The sequence below is a fragment of the Hypomesus transpacificus genome, chromosome 6 (assembly GCF_021917145.1).
Source record: "Hypomesus transpacificus isolate Combined female chromosome 6, fHypTra1, whole genome shotgun sequence".
NCBI classification, from domain to species: Eukaryota; Metazoa; Chordata; class Actinopteri; order Osmeriformes; family Osmeridae; genus Hypomesus; species Hypomesus transpacificus.
This window is the reverse complement of record NC_061065.1, coordinates 10,619,644-10,641,713: the sequence shown is the minus strand read 5'-3', so window position 1 is coordinate 10,641,713 and position 22,070 is coordinate 10,619,644. Positions and strand designations below refer to the sequence as shown.

At 47.3% G+C, this 22,070-nt stretch overlaps 1 protein-coding gene across 1 annotated transcript in view; it reads left to right on the top strand.

Moving 5' to 3' along the window:
- The window catches only part of afg1lb (AFG1 like ATPase b), a 23,529-nt gene extending 2,427 nt beyond the window's left edge, over positions 1 to 21,102 (top strand). Inside the window, exons 2-13 of the mRNA XM_047022150.1 lie at positions 322 to 631; positions 3,696 to 3,759; positions 3,992 to 4,093; positions 4,502 to 4,629; positions 8,494 to 8,593; positions 10,723 to 10,781; positions 17,192 to 17,274; positions 18,138 to 18,208; positions 18,453 to 18,553; positions 19,224 to 19,364; positions 19,745 to 19,852; positions 20,105 to 21,102. Of these exons, the coding sequence (XP_046878106.1) occupies positions 322 to 631; positions 3,696 to 3,759; positions 3,992 to 4,093; positions 4,502 to 4,629; positions 8,494 to 8,593; positions 10,723 to 10,781; positions 17,192 to 17,274; positions 18,138 to 18,208; positions 18,453 to 18,553; positions 19,224 to 19,364; positions 19,745 to 19,852; positions 20,105 to 20,233 (1,396 nt within the window). The 3' untranslated portion in view covers positions 20,234 to 21,102. The remainder of the gene's footprint in view (positions 1 to 321; positions 632 to 3,695; positions 3,760 to 3,991; positions 4,094 to 4,501; positions 4,630 to 8,493; positions 8,594 to 10,722; positions 10,782 to 17,191; positions 17,275 to 18,137; positions 18,209 to 18,452; positions 18,554 to 19,223; positions 19,365 to 19,744; positions 19,853 to 20,104) is intronic.
- Positions 21,103 to 22,070: the final 968 nt, after the last annotated feature.

Below are 22,070 nucleotides of genomic sequence, written 5' to 3'. Positions count from 1 at the left end.
GAAAAACACTTCCCTGAATTATCATACAATCTATTATCCTTTTCTCTACAATGCTAAAGGTAAGAGCTTCTTTGGGTTGTGTTGATTATATGTTTAGTGAAACAACACGTGCTTTGTAAGCTTGTGTGTGTTAGGTAACCCACAAACTGAAACCTTGTATACTGAACTCCAAAATCCCCAGCTAGTACACACTGTAATGTTGAGCCTTATTCAGTCACATTCAGAAGGTCTATGTGTAAAATTATCTCAGCTGTGTTTATGTTTGTTGTTTTTAGTAGCAACATTTTAACTTTTAGGGTTTTCTTTGTTTTATACCCCCAGGTTACACTACAACAACCGGAGGTCCTTCAGCATCACCAACCACCTTAAAGTCAGCTCCTCAGAAACGTCCTTCAAAACGATTTTGCACTATGAAGATCTGGTCCGTGTTGGTTCTCTGAAGGAAGACACACAGCAAAGAGATGCTCTGCATAAGCTTGGCCAGCTGCAGACAGTCCTCCAGGGGTATTCTAACAGTGTCTACCTGATACCGCCCAAGCCAAAGGGTAAAGAGGGAGAACATAAGCCAACTAAGGGAAAGGACCCCAAACTGAGTGCAACTCCCAGTGAAGGAGATGCTGCAGCAGAGGAGGTGGGTGTATGAATAGAGTTGAGGAGAGGCCTAGCTCATCTAAATCATTGCATCGTGAGGGAGCTCCTCAGTAACAAATTAATAGTTTTTTCCTAACCTGACACTAAGCCAAATTTGAATACTGCATAAGGAATCATGTCAGTCATTGCACCAAACATCCCCATCATTGATTAATCCAATACAGGTATATAAGTTATGATATCAAAGAATACCTAGAGGAATATGTTTTCAACTATGAAGTAGTTTAAAGAACTTTAGACCATAAACTTTGCCTCCCTGTTGTGCTTTGTGAACTAAATCAACAAGTCTAGTTGCCTCTTTTCCAGTGTTGGCAAGGCTTCTCAGTTTTTTTTTCCAAAACTTTGTCCCAGTTAGCAGAGGCAATTAGTCACTTGATTGTAATGTCCCTGGTGTATCTTGCCTTTACAAAGCCTTCTGGCTCAGTGGTTTTGAGTTCAAGCCTTTTAGCATGGATGGGGACGATGCTCCTGTCCAACGGAGTTGGGCCCAAACTGTGGAACCTTGGCCACATCGCAAGTCTTTTATCTAACGCATCTAAAGCAATTCTTCATTCGTGACTGTGTAATAACTGGTTGTGGGTCTTGTTTACACGGATAGTCCAAGTCACATAGGAATCCAATAGGATTTGTTTGGACTGATCTAGATTCATGATATCGGGCCTACTCTGATCAGAGCAAGGACAGCCATCGAGGAAGTTTGTGTGTATTTGTACAGTGCACATTCTGTGTTGGCAAAAGCGCAAGTGCATTAATGTGTACTTACATTATGTGCGTGAGCATGTGTTTGTGTGTGTGTTTAGGCACAATATGGCAGTGCATTTGGGTTGTTTTTTAGGTCAGGCTAGCTAGCTGTCTGTGTGGTGGGAGTTTGGGGGCTGTTTGGACCAGACATGGGGCCAGGGAGGTATTTGGGATAGCTACAGGGTGGACCTCCTGCTGGGTTAGTCCCATTTTCTCTCTCCCTCTCATCATCCCCAGCCAGTAATGAGGGGATCTCTATTGTCTGGAGGAATTTTTGTCTTTTTTGCTTTTGATTCCACTCTCTGGAAAATATGGTGATGGTGGTGTTAGAGCCATCACCATTACCTTATTCCTATTTTGTCTGTCTGTCTGTCTGTCTGTCTGTCTCTCTCTCTCTCTCTCTCTCTCTCTCTCTCTCTCTCTCTCTCTCTCTCTCTCTCTCTCTCTCTCTCTCTCTCTCTCTCTCTCTCTCTCTCTCTCTCTCTCTCTCTCTCTCTCTCTCTCCTCTCTCTCTCTCTCTCTCTCACATACCATACAGTGTGACTGGAGTTCTTACGCAATAACACTGATTTGAATTAGGTCATATTGCTCTCAGTGTGTGCCCCTTCTCTGAAAGTGCCGCCATTGTCCTTGGCTGACTGGCCGAGTCTATTAGGAGACTACACTTGACTTAATATTGACCCAATGTAGCGTGTTGTTGTAGCCATGAACAATGGTACATTGTCTAGTAAGGATTCCCCCTATTCAAGTCAGATAGGCCCTCATGGATGAGTCCTGTATGGGCGTGCTGTTGTGTGCTCTTACCCACGGCTCCAAAGACAGACAACCTTCGCCAACCTTTACGACAGCTTGTTATGTAAACTACGTTTGCAGGAACCAATAGCGAGACGCCGGCTTCAGCTGCCTGGTTAAGGTGTTGACATGTGAACTTTTTGCTGTTCTACGAGTATTGGGTCCAGGGCATTTAATAGTGGGTGGACGGAGGTGAAAATAGGCGGGCTCACTCAGATCACTGGTCCAAGTGGGATGTGGGGGCTGAAGTGAGAGAAGGCCTTGTCCTTCTCCACTCTGCCGGAGAGCCAGCCACCAGAGACAATTACCCACGGTGCCAGAGAGCAGCAAGGGAAGTCAGCGAGAAGTCACACTCTGACTGAAGAGACTTGTGGCTCTTCCAGCATTTCACCCCACCTCAGGACAGGACAGAAAAACAGGTCAGAGCAGAGCAGAGCAGGGCAGGGCAGGGCAGGTATGGATATGACATAGGACCATACGGCACATGAGAGAGATAGGGACAGGGAACAGAGTGTGTGTTGGGGTTTGAGGCAGGAAGGGTGAATGTTTTTTTCAGCTGGGAATCAACCATTGTGCAGAGATATGCCAGCCGTATTCCCAGTGAAGAGCAGTGAACACTGACTAATGCTTCCCTGAATCTGCTCCCTAAACTAAATGTTTCTGTTTTGTGACCATTATGACTCCCACTGCTGAAAACAAGGATCAACAACAGAATCCAACCTGGTGCTGTCCTAACAGAGGGGGCCTGTGTTGGCCCTGTAGTGCAGTCTTCCCATGGCTCGTAGAGCAGACGACCTCCCGGTGACCTGCGGTGCTGTGGCCCAGTCTCACACAGGGACCCTGAGGAGGCGTGTCTGGGCCGCTCAGTGTCCACAGAGAGAGAAGTGGGTTTACATACACATACACACCACCGCTCTCTCTGCCCCTCGGCAAGTGTTGATAGGCTGAAGTCAACAGGAGAATAACCTCCGCCACCACATCTTTACAGCCACGCTATCACAATTAGCCAGGACTAAAGAAGGGCTGTGTGCTGAAGTCCACTCCAGCTCGTATGAAGCCTCCCACCAGCCTCCCCGCTTAGTCAGACAAATCCCCCTATTGTCCGTGCCCTGATGCCTGTCTTCGTGGGAACCCCGGCTTGTCTTGTTGATTACGTGTCCTTTGTCTTCTGAGCGCACCAGTTGAGTCGTCTGGGGAGTGAGAGCCCATCCTGACGACATGGCTTCATGCCCTGGGAGATGCTATCAAATCAGACAATGGTTTCATGCAATATGGCCCATGAATAATGTTGTATATATTAATTTGTTTTCCATAGTGTCATTTACATTAAGGATAATGAATGTATTCCTGGTAACCTCTTGATTGGTAAATGCTCTATGGGGTTGTCTTGGCCCCGGGAAGGCAGCTCAGGGTAAAGGAAGGGAGGACTGTTTTGGATGTGGGAGGGAGAAACTATTGTGAATATTCATTTTCTGATAGCTTTTTTCTTTTATTTATGTTTTCCTCCACAGGAAGATCCCCCCCCTCCCCCTCCCCCTCCCCCACCCAGGGGATTCTATATCCACGGAGATGTCGGTGAGAGAAATGACAATATATACAATTATACGAATAAAAACACATGCAACCACAGACAGTTTTAAGTAAGACAAATGTACAATTGCACATATTTTAACTATTATAAGTTGGGCACGACCCAGACCACCATTCAGTGCTTCAGTAGTTGACAGACAGTGGGGCAGGGGACCAGGGATTCGAGGCTGAGGTATTGGACAGTGTTGGGATCCAGACGATGTGTCGTTGGTTCCAGGCACAGGGAAGACCATGCTGATGGACATGTTTTACGCTAACATGGAACACGGTCGTAAGAAGAGGGTCCACTTCCATAGCTTCATGCTGGACATCCACAAAAGTCAGTACTGTTCTCTGTTGAGGTTTCGCATGAGTTTTGTGTACACCCCCCCCACACACACACACGCGCACACTTGTACAAGTAAACCCAGACACATGCAAAACGCACAAACAAACACATACACACACACACACACGTGTGAACTCACACACATCCACACATGACACACACGTTGTAACCACTACCACACATTGTTTGGATTGACTCTGAAAAAGTGTTGAAGTCTCTCATAAATAGTGAAAAAAACAGACACTTCCCTCCCTCTGTGTGCTCTTTAACTCCTCAGTTAATTGTCCACCATTGTCCATGTGTGAAATTACTACTGTTCTGTGCATCGTTGTGAGCTGTGGTCCTCAGATGCAGGTGTGCTGAGGAATGGGCCTGACGTTTGTGTTTAATGCTTAACAGGGATCCATCGCAGCAAACAAAGCCTGCCTAAACGGAGGCTGGGGAAAATGTTCACCTATGACCCTATCTCACCAGTTGCCATGGAGATCAGCAGTGAAACTTGCATCTTGTGTTTTGATGAGTTTCAGGTGAGTGGGTGTGCAGGGGTTGTATTTGTGTGTGTGTGTCTGTGTGTGTGTGTGTCTGTGTGTGTGTGTGTGTGTGTACGTGTGTGTGATAGTCTACTAAGATACTATGAAGTATGAAACATTCAAGACAAAAGAACATTGTGTCATTTATCTATGAGGCACACAGTACAAAATGTTTAACAACACAAATCAAGCGTAGAAAGAAAATGAGAACAATGTCGTTCTTGCACCCTCATGTCCCTGGTTATGTTCCTCCTCAAATTTCACTGGTTGTTTAATTGTTCCCACATGCCACATTTTATCCCAGTATAAATGCATATAAAGCAGGTTTTCCATGCACTGCTGTTGCTCAAAGACCAAACCACCTGTAGGTTTACAGTTCACTTGTTGCTTTGCTTTCCACTCCCAACACTCACAGACACAAGACTGCAGCCACCTAGTGGCCAGATTCAGAATAACATCACTCTCACGTTATGTTCTGTGGCTCAGAGTGGAATTCACTTCCTTCTGGTCTGGGCAGAAATATCCTATGGATGGATTCTGCTTTCAGCTTTATGGTGCTCTGTTTAGTTTTGGGGCCTTAAAAGAGTAGGATTCCAACTCAACTGTAACTTGATGGTAAAAAGATGGCACTTTCCAACCATATTCCTGGAGATCTTCCATCTTGTTGGTTTTTACATAAATCCAGTCCACCAATCGGAACAATAAGCTGGTTGTTTAGATGAATCAGGGGTTTTGAGCTGAGCACCTCCAGGTGTGTTTGGGGCAGAGGATTACGCATTTATTGCATGAACGTCATTAGAAGTGATCTTCTAGGCCCATCTGCGTTTGAATGGCTGACTCTGTCGTTGCTGTTAAGTGATGTTTGAAGGATTCTGCTATATTGTCCTGACCCGGCTCTTAGACAGACATGCAGGGACACATTGTTTATTGTGGTATTGTTAGGACGTATTATAGAAGGTGATTCAGTCCATGCTATTCCTGACTCATTCTTAATAGTTGGTCAAAGGTCATCACTGTCTGTTTTTCCAGCCCTCTCTCTCTCTCTCTCTCTCTCTCTCTCTCTCTCTCTGTCTCTCTGTCTCTCTGTCTCTATCTCTCTGTCTCTCTGTCTCTCTGTCTCTCTCTCTCTCTGTCTCTCTCTCCCTGTCTCTCTGTCTCTCTGTCTCTCTCTATCTCTATCTCTATCTCTGTCTCTCTCTCTCTCTCTCTCTCTCTCTCTCTCTCTCTCTCTCTCTCTCTCTCTCTCTCTCTCTCTCTCTCTCTCTCTCTCTCTCTGTCTCTCTCTCTCTGTCTCTCTCTCTCTGTCTCTCTCTCTCTCTTTCAGTGGGCCCGGGAGGATCAAGAGGCTCATCTTTCATTGCTCTCTTTCACATTTGAAACTCGCCCCGTTCTCATTGATTTGTTTTGTTTGCGCTCGCCCCACTTTTGTCTTTTTATCCAGCTCGTCAACGGTCGCCGCTGACGAGCTCACGCGCACACGTGTGCCTGTGTACGTGTTGTTCGGGGGGGTGGGGATGCGTAAACAAGAGGTTGGGGGAGGGGAGCCGGAAGGGTCTATACCAATCAGCCTTCTGGTCCTCTCAGCCATGCAGATGAGTGTGTGCGTATCAGCGGTCGTCTCCTGCCTCCTTAAGTGAGTGGCGCTGCAAAGCGACTGGCGCTCAGACAGCGGGTCAGATGGATCTTATCCTCTTAAATGCTAATTACATTTCCCCATTCTCTTCATTAGCATCGCACTATTATCAGTAATTTGTGGCCTCCCTCCCTCCTTTCACCCCCCCCCCCCTGCTTTCCTCCATCCCTTCTACCTCCTCCTTCTATCCATCCTTCCCTGCTCTCCTAATGAATTTGAGCCATTGAGAACGATGAGGTAGAGAATGGAGTTATAGAGATGGGAGGGATGGAGGGAGGGAGGGATGGAGGGATGGAGGGATGGAGAATGGAAGCGAGCGAGATGGGAGAGTGGGAAGAAAGTGCTCTGCTGTTATTGTCTTGGACCCCTAGTCCCAATCCGCTCTGTGAAATTACCCCCCCCCACCCCAGGTTGTGGAGGTGAAGAGATGTAACATCAAAAGACGCTTCGTTTGGCACCCGTGTGACTGACTCCTTTAGACGGTGTAATTGGATGCTCATTTGAATATCGCCAACAGCCCCACCGTTGTTTTTGTGCACCCCTCATCCCCTACCTACATGCACACACACACAAACACACTCTCACCCCTCCCCCCAAACCCTTATACAATTTTCATGGAATCCTTTCTCTTCCCTGCGCCAATCTCTCTTTCCTAGGGCATTCACAATCAATATGGCCTCTCTGAGTATGGCCCTAGTTGAGGGGCACATGAATAAACAAATATAGGTTGGATAAAAGGTCACAATTAAATGATTCTTTTGAAATGAAAAAAAAAAAACGACTGTCGGAGGAAATGGGACCCCATTCAGAGACAGGCGCCCTGGCTTCATGCTCATCCTGAATAGACACACACACACACACACACACAACTTAATTTGGTGTATGAAGGGTTCCCCTCATTGCCCCTCCTTAGCAAAATCAAGGCTTTAGCGCTGATGCTAATGGAGTATTTTACCGGGGCAACGGTGGTTAGTATGCAAGAAAACAGAGGACACTCCATGTTAAGATAAGCAACATATGGTTGGGGTATGGCTGTCATGAGTGTCTGTTTCACTTTGGGGAAGTAGCTAAGAGGACGGGTGAGAGGAGGGAGGCACAAGAACAGGGCAGAACACTCCACCTACCCATGACAACCCTGGGCCTTTCTGACGGCCAGAAACCCCAGTGAGCTGCGCGCTACGCTTCGGGTCCTCACAAGATACTTCCTGAATGGAGGAAGTTCTTGTTAGACTGAATCACCACTGAATCACCACTGAATCACCACTGAATCTCCACTGAATCACCACTGAATCACCACTGAATCACCACTGAATCTCCACTGAATATCCACTGAATCCTGAGTTCAAGGTGTATCTTAGAGCCAAGGGAAAGAGCAATGGAGAGAGAGCGACTGAGAGCGAGAAGGAGGGAGTATGTGAGAGGGCGAGACAAAAATCACTAATGGAGGGGTCACTTTCTCGTCAGTGACCCGTCATTGTTGTGGTGATGGTGTCCTAGGTAATGTTCCAGAAGCTGCCGCAGCGCCTGTGTACACAGTGAAAAGGGAGGGGGCTCATGCACAGTACGCAGTGACCTCGGAGGTTGTGCGTATGACAGCTGAAGATCAATCTCCACACACACACTCACACATGCAAGTACACACACACACACACACACGGACATGCAAGCAGACACACACACCTGTGCATGGCCATCTGGCGAGACTCTTTGTCTCTTATTGTGGCCCCCCTGTTTGGACTCATATTGCTCATTTTTTTATTATTCTTTTCTTTCTATTGCTGCCTCGCTCTGTCATTGTGGCCGTCTGGCCAGCTGATTAGCTCAGCCTCGCTGTATCGCCTTGGCTACTTGTCCTCGACAGAAAGACGCTTCGTGACTATTTGCAGTCAGGTGGAGTGCTTGATTGTGTGTGTATGTGTGTGTATGGCCAGAGCCAGCATGTTGAGATGGAGTGCACCTGAATGCAACTAATCAGCTCAGAAAATTGAATGCTCATTCTCAGCTGCCATGTGTTGACCTCAAACACACAAACACACACATTTAGTCGTACAGACGCTCTTAATGGTACATACATGTGCACGTGCACACATATACATACACACACAGGCACACAAATATATTGTTATGTGTGATGTCAGTCAGTAGAAGATTTATTATTAACAAATTAATATATCTGTCTCTCTGTCTCTCTCTCTCTCTCTCTCTCTCTCTCTCTCTCTCTCTCTCAGGTGACTGACATTGCTGATGCAATGATTCTGAAGCAGCTGTTTGAGATCTTGTTCAGGACTGGAGTAGTGGTGGTGGCTACCTCCAACAGACATCCTGAGGGTGAGGCTGTGTGTGTGTGTGTGTGCGTGTGTGTGTCCTTCTGCCCTTCTCCATCGTCAGCTGGCTTGCTTCTCAGAGGGTATTGTGGTGCAAACAAAAGTAACCTACACAGTTTCAACCCAACAATGGCTCACAAACAACCTTCATGTCCACATCATTTCCCGTCCGACATGTTAGCTCTGTGAGCAGATCTCATCGCCGCTCTCTCAGGCCCTTTAATCCTCCAGACACTGTGGATGCGTGACACCACTCTCAAGGTTCCCTCCTCTTCATTAAGACCCGTCCGCAAGGAAGGATGGTTCAATCCCTGTCTGACTCACTAGAACTACAACGTTCCTTTCTCCCTTCCTTCAGGTAATCACGGACCTGAACTGATTTGATAAGTGTGAGCAGAACAGCTCTTTATATTTGCTCTGATTAGATCAATGATTTTTCTCACCATCTAAAGCATGTGGTTATACCAGGCCTGTTATACTAGATTTTTCAGTCGCACCACCTGAAGGTAATCCTCCTCCGCCGCCGCCGCCACCCCCCCCCAGCCTGTATCAAAGCAAGGCTGTTTAAAAGCTTTCAATTAAGAGAGAGAGTGAGTGATCTCATACACAATCTGTAAAAACGAGGCCTGTAACTCTTTAATCTCTCCCCCTCCCTCTCTCTATCTCTCCATCTCATCCTTACTTTGTCGGCTCGACCGCCATCGCTTTGTCAGGTCTGTGATGTTGCGTTTAGTGCAAAGCGAGAGAGGGAGAGAAGGAGCGAAGGAGCAAAGCGATGGAGAGAGAGAGAGAGAGAAGGAGCAAAGCGATGGAGAGAGAGAGGGGGAGCAAAGTGATGGAGAGAGAGAGGGAGAGAAGGAGCAAAGTGATGGAGAGAGAGAGAGGGAGCAAAGCGATGGAGAGAGAGAGGGAGAGCGACGTGTCGTCTTTCCCCGTCCTCTCTTTCTGGGATGAGTGTGAACGCGGCCTCGCCCGCTGGAGTGGCGTGACGGCGGAGGAGACGGTCCTCTCAGACAAAGACACGCTTCTCTGACATTTAGCCGCCATTAAGAACAAAGCGCCAGACCACGCCAACTTGATAGAGCGCCTCTTTGGTTTTAATTAGACGGCTTAATGGAGCCATGAAGGCCTTTAAGAGACAACCTAACATGAAAGGAAGACATGTCTCTCGCTTCTCTCTGTTGATGTTGAGCCGCCAGTATCAAAAGCCCCTGAGTGGATCATGTGACTGAAGTAGGGGCTCCAAGATGGGCCACACGTCCACATCTTTGTTGTTTTGTCGTTGCTGTGTTGCTCAGCTTAAGCCGTTGTTGTCCTCGTTTCAGCAATGTTGTTAATGGATGTACTGGGGGTAGAGGAGGAGGAAAACAGGAATGAATGTTTAATTTCAGGCCCTTGATGGTTGGGTCTCCTCTTTTGTGGCTCACCAGTGCTCCCGGTGGCTAGGGCTGGAGGGCCTTTCAATGACAATTGCACTTCCATCTGTGATTTCCCGGTAAGATGACTCTTAATGATTGAGCTTCTTAATAACAGTACAGCCGAGGCAGGACCCACCCCACAGCACCCCATAACACTCCACGACACTCCACAACTCCCCATTGTTCAACCAATAACATAGCACATAAAACCACTACCACCACAACTACTCGTTTGCATCAGTTACTCTGAGCAGCTTGTGCAAGCTTTTGTGTGTGTGTGTGTATGTGTGTTTGACTGTATTTGTTTGACTCTGTGTGTGTGTGTGTTTGACTATTTGTTTGACTTTGTATGTATGCATGTGTGTGTGTCTTTGTCTGTGTTTTTTATGTTTATGGGGTACGCTACTTCAGATGTAATTCGCTCCAGACGAGCTAATTGAAAGCTCTATTCAGCATCACTGTGTGGACATTGTCAGCTGCTGAAAAAGAGACAGTTCTGTCTCCCGACACCATTGTTTGGGAATGTAATGAATTTCATGTTGCTGCCGCCTGGGCCCGGTACAGAAATCCATTTTTCTCCCTTGGCCTCTTTTGTGCCCCCATCCCATCCTTCTGTTGATCAATGGCCACTTGATCAGCCAGTGTGAGTGTGGAGAATGACGTTATTAGAAGGCTAAACAGCACTGCTAATACAGGCCCGCCTCTCTCCATTCAGATCTGTACCGAAACGGACTTCACAGAGACGCCTTCCTGCCTTTCATCCACGTGTTGAAGGTAGAGACAGTCATCCCCCTCTCTTTCTCTTCATGTCTCCCTCTGTCTCTCTCTCTGTCTCTCCATCTCTTTATCCCCCATTCGTCTCTCGCTCTTTCTCTTGATCTCCACTGTCTTGTCTAATTAATTTGTTAATTTTTAACCCAGCCACGCACACACACGGGCATTAAAATGCATGCATGTACGCAACACCCCCCCCCCCCCCTCCACACACACACACACACACACGTACACACACATGCAACAGCACCCACAAACACCTCCGTCTAACTGTCTCTGTTTTACTCTGCTCCCGTGTGTTTTGATGTGGTTTCTATCTGGTCACCACCACACACACCATCACAAAGCTGTCTTTGATCATCCCTTACCATGGTGACACAAACACACACAGGGTGGCAGAGTGAGATGGATGGGTAGAGAGAAATATTGGAGAGAGAGGGATGAGAAGAGAAAGATGAAGAAAGAAAGAGAGAGAGATGGGGATGGGGGAGAGAAAGATGGAGATGGGGAAAACGAACACAAACAGGCAAGCGAGAGAGCGGAACAGCCTGCTTGCATTTCAAAGGGAGGAGAGAAAAAGTGAGGTGAGGAAGGGAGGAGAGGGAGGGAGCATGGTGGAGCCTAGCCACGCGGCGATGAAACTGCTTTGCAATTTAAAAGCATTATTGTAAGCAGGTAGGAACATGATGTTTCTACACAGAGGTAATTACTGAGGTGTTTGTAGTGACTGTGATCATAAATAATTGGTGAATAATTTTTCATGGATTTGACAGAAGAGGGGGGAGGGCATTCTTCTGCCTTTTATAGGTATTTAAATCCTAAATAGGGAGGCCAAAGAGTGGGAAATTGATCCATTTTATCAGAACATTGGGCTATGCAAACTGGGGAAATACATATACTGGTACACAAACTTCCTTGTACACACATATACACACATACTCAAACACACCTGTAAGCATGCATAAACAGGCGTAGAGAAACAGTTACAAAGAGTGCCCTGAATCACTGTAATGTGTTAGCAATACACACACATGTACCAACACACACCCAGCAGCTACGCAAACCTAGGTGGACAGGGGCTTCAGGAATCAGGGTCTGTTTTAATGGAGACTTTCAGGGTCACATGATCTCTGCTATGTCATCCCCCTTTACACGCACCACACACCACACACCACACACCACGCACCACACACCACGCACCACACACCACGCACCACACACCACGCACCACACACCACACACCACGCACCACGCACCACGCACCACGCACCACGCACCACGCACCACGCACCACGCACCACGCACCACGCACCACACACCACGCACCACGCACCACACACCACGCACCACACACCACACACCACGCACCACGCACCACACACCACACACCACGCACCACGCACCACACACCACGCACCACACACCACACACCACACACCACACACCACGCACCACACACCACACACCACACACCACGCACCACGCACCACGCACCACACACCACGCACCACGCACCACGCACCACACACCACACACCACGCACCACGCACCACGCACCACACACCACGCACCACACACCACACACCACTCACCACGCACCACGCACCACGCACCACGCACCACGCACCACGCATCTTTTATCAACCGTCTAAAACCGTAGAGGCCTTAAAGTCATTTCAACAAGAATGCCCCACTCCACACCCCCTCACCCTGACCACCCTATCTAATCCCCCCTGGGGAGGGGTGGAAGGGGTGACAGGGGTGACGGGGGCCAGGGGTGAAGTGGGGGGGGGGGGGGGGTAGCTGAATGCCCTACGTCCCTGTTGGACCTCCCAACCTCATGCCTTTCAGGGTCCATGTTCCTCTTTGTGAGGCCATCTGGTTTTGGGGTGGTTTGGGATGGGCTGGTTTGGAGGTGCCCTTCCCCCCCCCCCCCACCTCCCTGTCTTGAGGGGATGACCTGTGACGTTATTCAGGGGAGCTCTTTGGGGGGGGGAGGGTTCAGGTTCTACCCTAATAGAGTGAATTAAAGCTGGAGGAGAACAATGATCCAACGCTCTCTGACTTTTGGGGTATTGACTGCGTGTGGGGGTCAGTGAGCATGAATGAGTGAGTGAATGAATGAGTGAGTGAGCGAGCGTACACTTGAATGTACAGGTTTGTGGTTTTACATGTGCGCTGTCAGCTGATATGTGTTTAGTTGTAGTTTTAGGAGGCGGGGATGACAACAGGTCTGACCTCTGCTCCTTCCACCTGAACCAGAGAGGAGCAGCTTCACCCATGACTGACGTCTTCATACTATTGACTTCTGATAAGAGTGACCCCGGAGGACCCCCGCCACGCCCCTACTACCAATTTTCCAGGCCCTGAACCCCCCCAGTCACAGATCAACCCCCAGCTTAACTCCCATCTTTACTTGTTGTCTGGGTCTGAGTTTTAGTGACATGGTAGATATTCTGCTTGAATGGATGAGAGAGAGAGAGTGAGAGAGACAGGCAGACAGGCTCACAGACAAATAGAGACAGACACACAGGCCAACAGACAAACAGGGCTGTTTTCTCTCCGAGAGCTTTATTCACTTTCACTCACGATCACAAGAACCCACTCATTACTAAAGAAGCCTGTGTGTTTGTCTCCCAATCTGTTTCACCCCTCTCCAGCCTTCTAATAACTAGCTTTTCTTCAATAATTCGTTATTTTTGTGATGACTAATTGCCGTGTGTGATATTTTTGTTAATAAAAATAATGAATTCATAAATAAATAAACAAACGGATGGCTGAAAAAGTCCAGTCGTGGAAAGCGTTTTCATCTGAAGAGAGAATGGAGGAGGAGGAGGGGGGTGGGGTGGGGGCGAGATTGGTTGTGCCTGTCCTCCACTGAAGGTCTCTCCCTGGAGGAGGGAGCAGAGAGTGGCTCTGAAGAGGCCCCAGCCCACGGACTCCCTCCAAATGAAAATTGATGTTTGATGACTGGCATTGTCCTATTGGCATTTAGCAGTGCAACAATGACGTACTGTTTGCCCCCTGGAATTCCTTCGTAATTGTTTTATCCCTATTTCAAAGAAAAAGGATGAGGAGGGACAGGGTTATGCAGCAGAAGCAGCCTCGTATGAGATGTCTGCATGGAGCATAGCTTGGTCGAGCGAAATAGTGTTCTCCAGGTTCTGCTCCTTCAGTTTTGGCATTTATATTTTTGCTTTTATCCACATAACCTTGAGGTTGTTGGCAAACCTTTGTGGGTTTGCTGTGTCTGTGTGTAGGCGCGTGCGTGTGCACGCTCGTGTGTGAGTATAAATGAATGTGTGTGAGTGTTCTGTACAACAGGGCTAGTATTACTGTGTGTGTTGTGCGTGGGTGTAGTGGGCCACCTTGAAGCTCCTGTAAGAGACGGTCTAATCCAATAATGGCTCATTTAGATCATGAAAGAAAGCCAGCAGTTGAGGCAGAAAGCACTTGTATACTTTCCATCACCTCATTCTTTCTTTTTATATATACAGTATGAACCAATCCATGCCTAGTTGTATATTACTATAAGGCTTTTAGAAATGGAAATATCTTGCTACCACTTTCTTTCGTTCTTTCTTTCTTTCTTCCTCTCTGTCTTTCTTCGTCTCTTTCTTTCTTCCTCTCTTTGTTCTGCACTTCTCTATCTTTTCAGTCTCACTCTATCCTGTTCAGCTGTCTTTTTCCTCACGCTTTTAATCTGGTCTTCTTTCTCTAAATGTTCTTTCACTCACACTAACCCTGCTCTCTCCGTAACAGTGCAATCTCATCTAGTTAGTCTTGTAGCACCTCTAGTGGCCAGGTATAGCTACAACACCTGCCTCCAGCTCAGCAAGGGGATGTCAGAGAGAGGCGGGGTCTGTCGGAGAGGTTGGCGTCTGTCATCCGGGGGTGGTCTGTCAATGAGGGGCGTGGTCTGTGAACGAGGGGCATGGTCTGTGAGGGGGTGGGGTGTCTGTCAGAGAGAGGGGTGGAGGGTATATGGGGGGTCCAGTAGGGCCCTGGATCACAGAAGGTGGGCCCCACATTGAAAAGATGTTTCCCCAAGAGGAGCAGCCCAAACTGGGGGAGGTTGTGAGAACGACCCTTCGGAACTAACCCCCCCTGGTCCTGGGCAGTCAGACTTAAAGGGAATAGATCATTAGGTGTAATTAGGGTGTTCACATTGTTACGTCCCCCACGGAATGCCTGGACTGAATAAAATCACCACACACACACATACACTGAAACACACAAAAACACACACTCTGAAACACACACTCTGAAACACACACACGTACTCCCCAGTTAGTGAAAGCACTTTGATGTCAGAAGAGTGGTCCAGGACGGCCAGCATAAAGGCACTGTTTTAAGCTTTCTCTTTCTCCCTCTCACCCCCCCCCCCCCCCCCCCCCCCCCCCACTCCCGACCCTTCTGCCCCCCCCTCCCTCCCCTTTCTTCTCTCCCTTCACACACAGGCTGTAAGACACACACAGATGAATGGATGACAACCTTTCCCCCCCCCCCCCACTCCCCATCCACCTCCCCTGCTTCCCTCCATCTCTTTTTCAGCCTTCCCACCCTGCCTTCTTTGAGGCCTGGTCAATTCTCCGAGGGCCAAACAAAAAAAAAGCATCAAATGTTTTCTGGTGTAGATAATGAGGGAGTGAACCTCATCAGAACCCGCCAGCCAGCTATCCTTGGCTTTTGTTGCTTCTCAATGGCACCGCGCTCTTTGAAAAACTCAAAAGCAACTTTTTGAGGAGCTGAGGACAGAGAAAGATATTGGGGAGAGGGAGAGGAAGAGGGAGTGAGGAAAAGAAAAAGGCAGTCTGTTTTTATGCTAAACGTCTGTCCAGAGGGACAGGGCTGGACAGCTCAAACAATGACATGATTGGAGCTACATGTGTTAGCATGACTTTCTCTATAGACATGCTGATTCTCATGTCTGTCATTGCTCCGTGTGTGTGTTTGTATGTGTGTGTGTGTGTTTGTGTGTGTGTGTGTTCACCAAGCCAGAGAGGAAAGGCGATAAAGTTATTATTGTGTAAAAAAAAAAAAAAGTGATATCCGTTTATGAATACTCAATAATTTTGTCCGGCATGATGAATACCGTGTGATAGGAGACATAGCAGGTTGTGTGTGTGTATGTCTGGGTTTGTGTATGTGTGCGTGCGTGTGTGGTTGTGTTGGTGTGCATGTCTCGGGGGGGGGCGAGACGGCTGAAGAAGAGTCAGAGTATATGGGAAGGAGAAGAGATGAGTGGAGTATGTAGGTGGAGGACGTGTGTGAGGAGTGAGATCTTTAACAAAGCCTTCAAGATGGTAACAGTAATCAAGTAATAATGACCCATAAGGCCTAATCCTGTCTGATTATAAATAACCAATGGTACCATCATCTTTGATTGTGATTCCTTCCATCTCTCCCTCCCTATTTTCCATCCCTCCAGCACCCTCTCTTTCTCTGTCTCCTGCTCTCTAGATTTCTTCCTTGAAGAAATATTCAGAGTGACCCATCGCACATCTATATAGGTATGGACAAAATCGAGCGAGAAAGAGAGGGAAGAAAAAAAGGTAGAAGAAAAGACGAGTGCGGTCTTGTGATGCGTGGCGACGCGGCGATAACGATGCAGTGTTATTGCTCAGGAACTAGGCTATTTACCCGTCCATGGTGGTGGTGAGGTCACAGAGGGTTGATGAAATGACATCTCCCTTTTGTGCGCCGGGGACAGCGAGTTTGTCAGGTTGTTATTAAGGCTGATTCAACCAATTGGCTCGGAGTGGGAACCCTGTTCATGCGACGGGCGCGGAGATGAAAAGTTGACAGCGGAGAAGAATAGAGTATTTCCGTCCCCTTGCTTTTGTGGTGATTGCTAATTATCTCGCAGCTCAAGGAGGCCGGTGGCAGAAATTCACTGATTTCATAATTTGCCAGAGCTGTCATTGAATACTGATTTGCCCGGCGGCGGTTTGAATGTGATGATATACGATTCTTGTCTCCTTTCTTCTAGAACAGGCAAGATGATGATTATAGTTTGTGCTGCTCTCACTGACATATATCCTGTTGACGTTTTACACTAAACTGGAAAAGAGCTCTGTCTCTGAACTATCCTGTAAGCCCTCAAGTTGGGAACAATAAACTCAAAGAATTTTTAAGGAAAAAAAAGACACAAAACACTTCACACAAAAACACACCAAAGTTCCCCAAGCCCAAAATGTGATTGTGTGAAAGGTTGTTGAAGCCTCAGTGACTACTGCTGCACACAGAGCCACAACAGACAGAAGGCCATGACCAGTCTTCTAGACATACAGAAACACCTTGAACGTGGGCTCATGATTGACTTTACCAGTTCTTTTTTTTGCCATTTTATTTTTCTTCCAATTTATCCGAATTCACTTTTGTTTTTATGTGTGTGTGTGTATATGCAGGACTCCTGCCAGTCCATCTGTCTGGACTCTGGTATAGACTACAGGAGAATGGACCGGCCTGCAGCCGATCGACTCTACTTCCTGTGAGTGTGTGTGTGTGTGCGTGTGTGGGTGTGTGGGTGAGAGAGAGAGAAAGAGAGAGAGCGAGTGAGAGAGAGAGAGAGAGAGAGAGAGAGAGAGAGAGAGAGAGAACCTCTTGTATTCAAAGTGAGACTCCTTTACTAAAAGAGGGTCTCTCTCGTTCTCTTTCTCACACTTTATCTCCTTATGTCTTTTCATTCCCTCTCCTTCTCTTTCACACTCTAATACTCTGACTTTTTCTCCCTCAAACACTCTCTCTCTTGCAAACATTTTCTCTTTCTCGCGTTCTCTAAATATATATGTCTTGGCATACAGAGAGAGAGAGACCAAGAGAGACTAATAGACACCACGAGAGATAGAAGGAACGGTTGATTTTGAAAAGGCAATCTCATATTCTATTTATTGGCAGGACACAAAAACAAACAAACACATGCACACACACACACACACACACACACGCACACACAGATTGCTCATTGCAGAGCGGGATATTTCAAGTACCTCCGTCTTTTCAGTGTATGCAAATAAAACACATTGCACCTCTGTACACACGGATACAAACACACACACAGTCTCTTCGGGAGGTGCATTCAGAAGCTAATGTTTGTGTTTAGAGCCTAACATCCTGTTCTTTACAGCGAGAGCAAAAAAGCTAAGTACCCCACCTCCCTCGCTCTCCTCTCCTGTTTAATAAGACCACTCCAGCCTTATTAATTTCATATTCTATTATCATCTCTAATTCTCACTCTTTCTGTGTCTGTCTGTCTTTATGCCTGCCTTTGTGTGTGCTGGTGTGTGTGCGCGTGTATTTGTGTGCATACGTTTGTGTGTGCTTGTCCTGTGTGTGTGTGTGTGTGTCCCACAGCACAAGAGAGCCTGATGCAGAGGCCTTCATGGATGTGCTGTTTGATGATCTGGCCCTGATGCAAAACAATGGTGGGGAGCTCTATTCATTCCTGTCCTCTACTCCACACAGAGACAGGGAGAGGGGTGGAAAGCAAGGGAGGGTAAAAAGAAGGGGAGGGGGTGTGGGATGAGAGGGCTCAAAGCAGAGGACAGGATGTTCATATTTCTGAAAGGATTTACTGTATTGGTTTTTCACAACACATAAAACATTCGAAGTCTATCCATTAATAAACATATACAGGATGTCAATGTGTGTGTGTGTGTGTTTTCCCAGTAAAAGGACCAAAGGTACTGACCATGCAGGGCCGGTGTCTGACGTTGGAGAAGACATGTGGCACCATTGCTGACTGCACCTTCCAGGAGCTGTGTGACAGAGTGAGTAACACACTCTATTTTTGTCTCAAACTTTCATTCTCTACTTTCACCCTTGAGCCTAATGCTTCCCCTGCCTCCTCTTCTGCTGTCATCTGGTGTCCTTCTCTTTGTCTCTCTCTTTTTCCTTCCACTCTTTTTCTTTCTTTGTCACTCAGCCCTCACCTTCGACCCCTCTGGATGTTCTCCAGATACAACTTCTTGTCTGGAGGGATAGCTTAAAAATGCATCAACGTATGAATGGGAACATTTAAGGACCTGAATAAGCTGCTGAATCAAGTGTGGGCAACATTACACGTAACAAATATAGTCTATCTGTGTGTCAGTCGAGCACAGTAGCACATCCATCCCCTGTGTCTCTATGTCCTCGAGCCTGTCTGTGTCAGTCGAGCACAGTAGCACATCCAGCCCCTGTGTCTCTATGTCCTCCAGCCTGTCTGTGTCAGTCAGGCACAGTAGCACATCCAGCCTCTATATCTCTATGTCCTCCAGCCTGTCTGTGTCAGTCAGGCACAGTAGCACATCCAGCCTCTATATCTCTTATGTCCTCCAGCCTGTCTGTGTCAGTCGAGCACAGTAGCATATCCAGCCCCTGTGTCTCTATGTCCTCCAGCCTGTCTGTGTCAGTCAGGCACAGTAGCACATCCAGCCTCTATATCTCTATGTCCTCCAGCCTGTTGGTGCTAGTGACTACCTGGAGATGGCTCGGCTGTTTGACACGGTCTTCATCCGTCACGTTCCCCGGCTGACCCTGACGCTGAAGGACCAGACCAGGCGCTTCATCACTCTCATAGACACCTTCTACGACAACAAGGTGCCCTTACTCAGCAGACCAGCACTTCACAACACTCTACAGCATGGGCTCAGCTCCCTTTCAATTCCATCAACCTGAAGTTGAATTCAAACCGTTTATTCTTGATTGATTTTATGATTAGGAATAAGAATATACTGTGCTCCCTCCCTCTACACACTCTGTTCCCCCCCCCCCACACACACACACACACACACCGTGTCCTCCTCTCTCGAACCCTCATTGTCTCTTCTTTTTCTCCCCCTCTCCTCTTTCCTCTCTCTCTCTTCCTCCACCCATCGTTGTCCCCTTCGGTCCTCTCCTTTCCCCCATTCTCTCCTTCCCTCTCTCCCCCACCCGGTCCACCCTCTCTGCCCCCCTCCCGTCCTGTCCCCCTCCACCAGGTGAGGGTGGTGTTACTGGCTGACGCTCCTCTCGACCAGCTGTTTGTCCACTCAGGGGGGGAGGATGAGCGTGACCGTCTGCTCTTGGACGACCTGGGCCTCAGTGGGGTGAGACCGCAGTCTAACTACGACCGCAACTCCTTCTGACCTCATTCTCATGGCCATTTTATCCACCCTAGTATTTGTGAGTGGGTGTTACTGTTTTATGTTGTTTTTTGTTGTTGTTTTTTTACCCTAGTTTGTGGTCATGGTCAGATCATGTAAACAGGAATGTGTTTGTGTTTGTGGTCAGGTAAGGTAACCTCTTCTGTGTTGGTGGTCAGGTCAGGTAAATCCTTCTGTGTTTGTGGTGTTTTCCAGGACGTAGGGGAGCGTCTGTCTCTGTTCACAGAAGAGGAGGAGATCTTTGCCTTCCAGAGGACCGTCTCCAGACTGACTGAGATGCAAACAGAGATGTACTGGAGCCAGGGGAACCGCAACAATACTTAGACATGCCTCTAGAACTACAATACCCACGGTCTCTGGTTACAGGGACCACATTGATGATCCATACCCCTTTGACAAACTAAGGACTACAGTAACTATGATCCACACATATTGTCAACGTAGGACTACAGCAACTAAGATCCATAGCTTCTTTACGTGGAGTACAAAAACCTTGATCCATAGGGTTTTTACAAACGCATGGACTGTATAACCTTCAAGGGTTTGAAGCAGCTGCCTTTAACCTGTCTGTTAATCATCATCCCATCATATGATGCAGTAAAACTTAAATACCTCACAGAAATCAGGTAGTATAAATGCCACTGGAAAAACACTCCCTCATAAACTATAGGTCAGGGCAGGTATGAAACAAGACATGCATCAACAGAAAAATCAATTACATGTATGAGTACAAAGAGACATAAAGTCCCATATTATCCTAAATGTGAGGTACAGACTTTTGCTAAACAGACTAGAGGGAGAACATCAGCACTGAACAAGTGTCCCATTCACTGTGGAGAACTACCACCACCTAGTGGTGTACCAAGGAATAACATCCATTTTTTCCAACCTAATGTTTTGTTTTTCTGACAAGGGAAACACAGGGCCTTATAGTGTATGTAAAATATTTTCAAAAATATGTTACAATACTGTTTGTTTTGGGTTTGCCTATCTGAAGTAGCATTATTAGATGGCTGTGCAATGAACGCTCATAAGGTTTCCGTAATTTTCCAAATGCAAATTGTAATGCATTGTAATGGTATGTGACGCTACCTTATTGTGTGTTCTTAAACCTAAGTAACTAAGTAAATATTATCAAAGGGACCCATGAGTATCGTGCTTGGAAGTCTAATAAATTATTTTGCGTGCTGAAACAGGGTTCGGTGGATTCATTCTGAAGACTACCACAAGATGGCGCCAGACGTTAAGCGATGATGGCGTTGTTTGTAATTGCTCCTATCCATGGATGAGGTCATGGTGGTGCATCGCACTGCTGGCTCTCTTGCTAGGACTAACCCAAAACCATCCTCAGACACAGAACGTGTGTGTGGTGCCAGTATACCTGCTGAACTGCTCGATTAAATGATCTTACTACCTTGTCTTGAGGGCTTGTGTAGGGCTAGTTTTACAGAAAGTAAACATTGGACTTTGTGTGTGATGCTACATGCAGGTGTGTGTTAATAGCCTACAGTAGGCTACATCATATGAGTGTTGTTCATAATATAGCATGCAGTGTAGTATTGTATCAGGGTTGATAGTTCGTTCACCGGTACAGGCTTAAGGTGACAAAAAGCAGGAAGTATGAGGAAGATAAGATAACGTGTTATCTGGTGCCTGATACACATTCAAAGGCCACTGAATGTGTTTGTGTGTGTCTTAGTTCTGTGCGTTCGTCTGTTGACTGCTCGGCTCTGTCTATCCCACCATAGCTCTCAATTAAGGGAAAATCAATCACCGTCTATTCCAAGGGCTTTAATCCAATCACAGCATTACGCTGTTTGGGAAAACATCAGACACAAACATAGATGCCCGACCTCCTTTGTGTGTTTCTTAATTGGATGATAGACGCTGTCGAGCGTGGTGTGTGTGTGTGTGTGTGTGTGTAGGGGGGGGGGGGGGGGGGTGCTCTGTTCTCAAGAAACATTGCGGAGCAAGATGCGTTGGAGAGGTGTGTGCGTACGAGCAGAGTGAACATTTATGTTTGTTCATGTAAGGGAGGGTGGGTGGGTAAAGGTTGATTAGCAACAGAGGAAGGGAGGTTTAGGGTTGGATAGGGAGGGAGAGGGTTTGAGGCGGAGGAAATGAGGGTGAGGGTGGTGGAGGGAGAGAGAGAGGGAGGGAA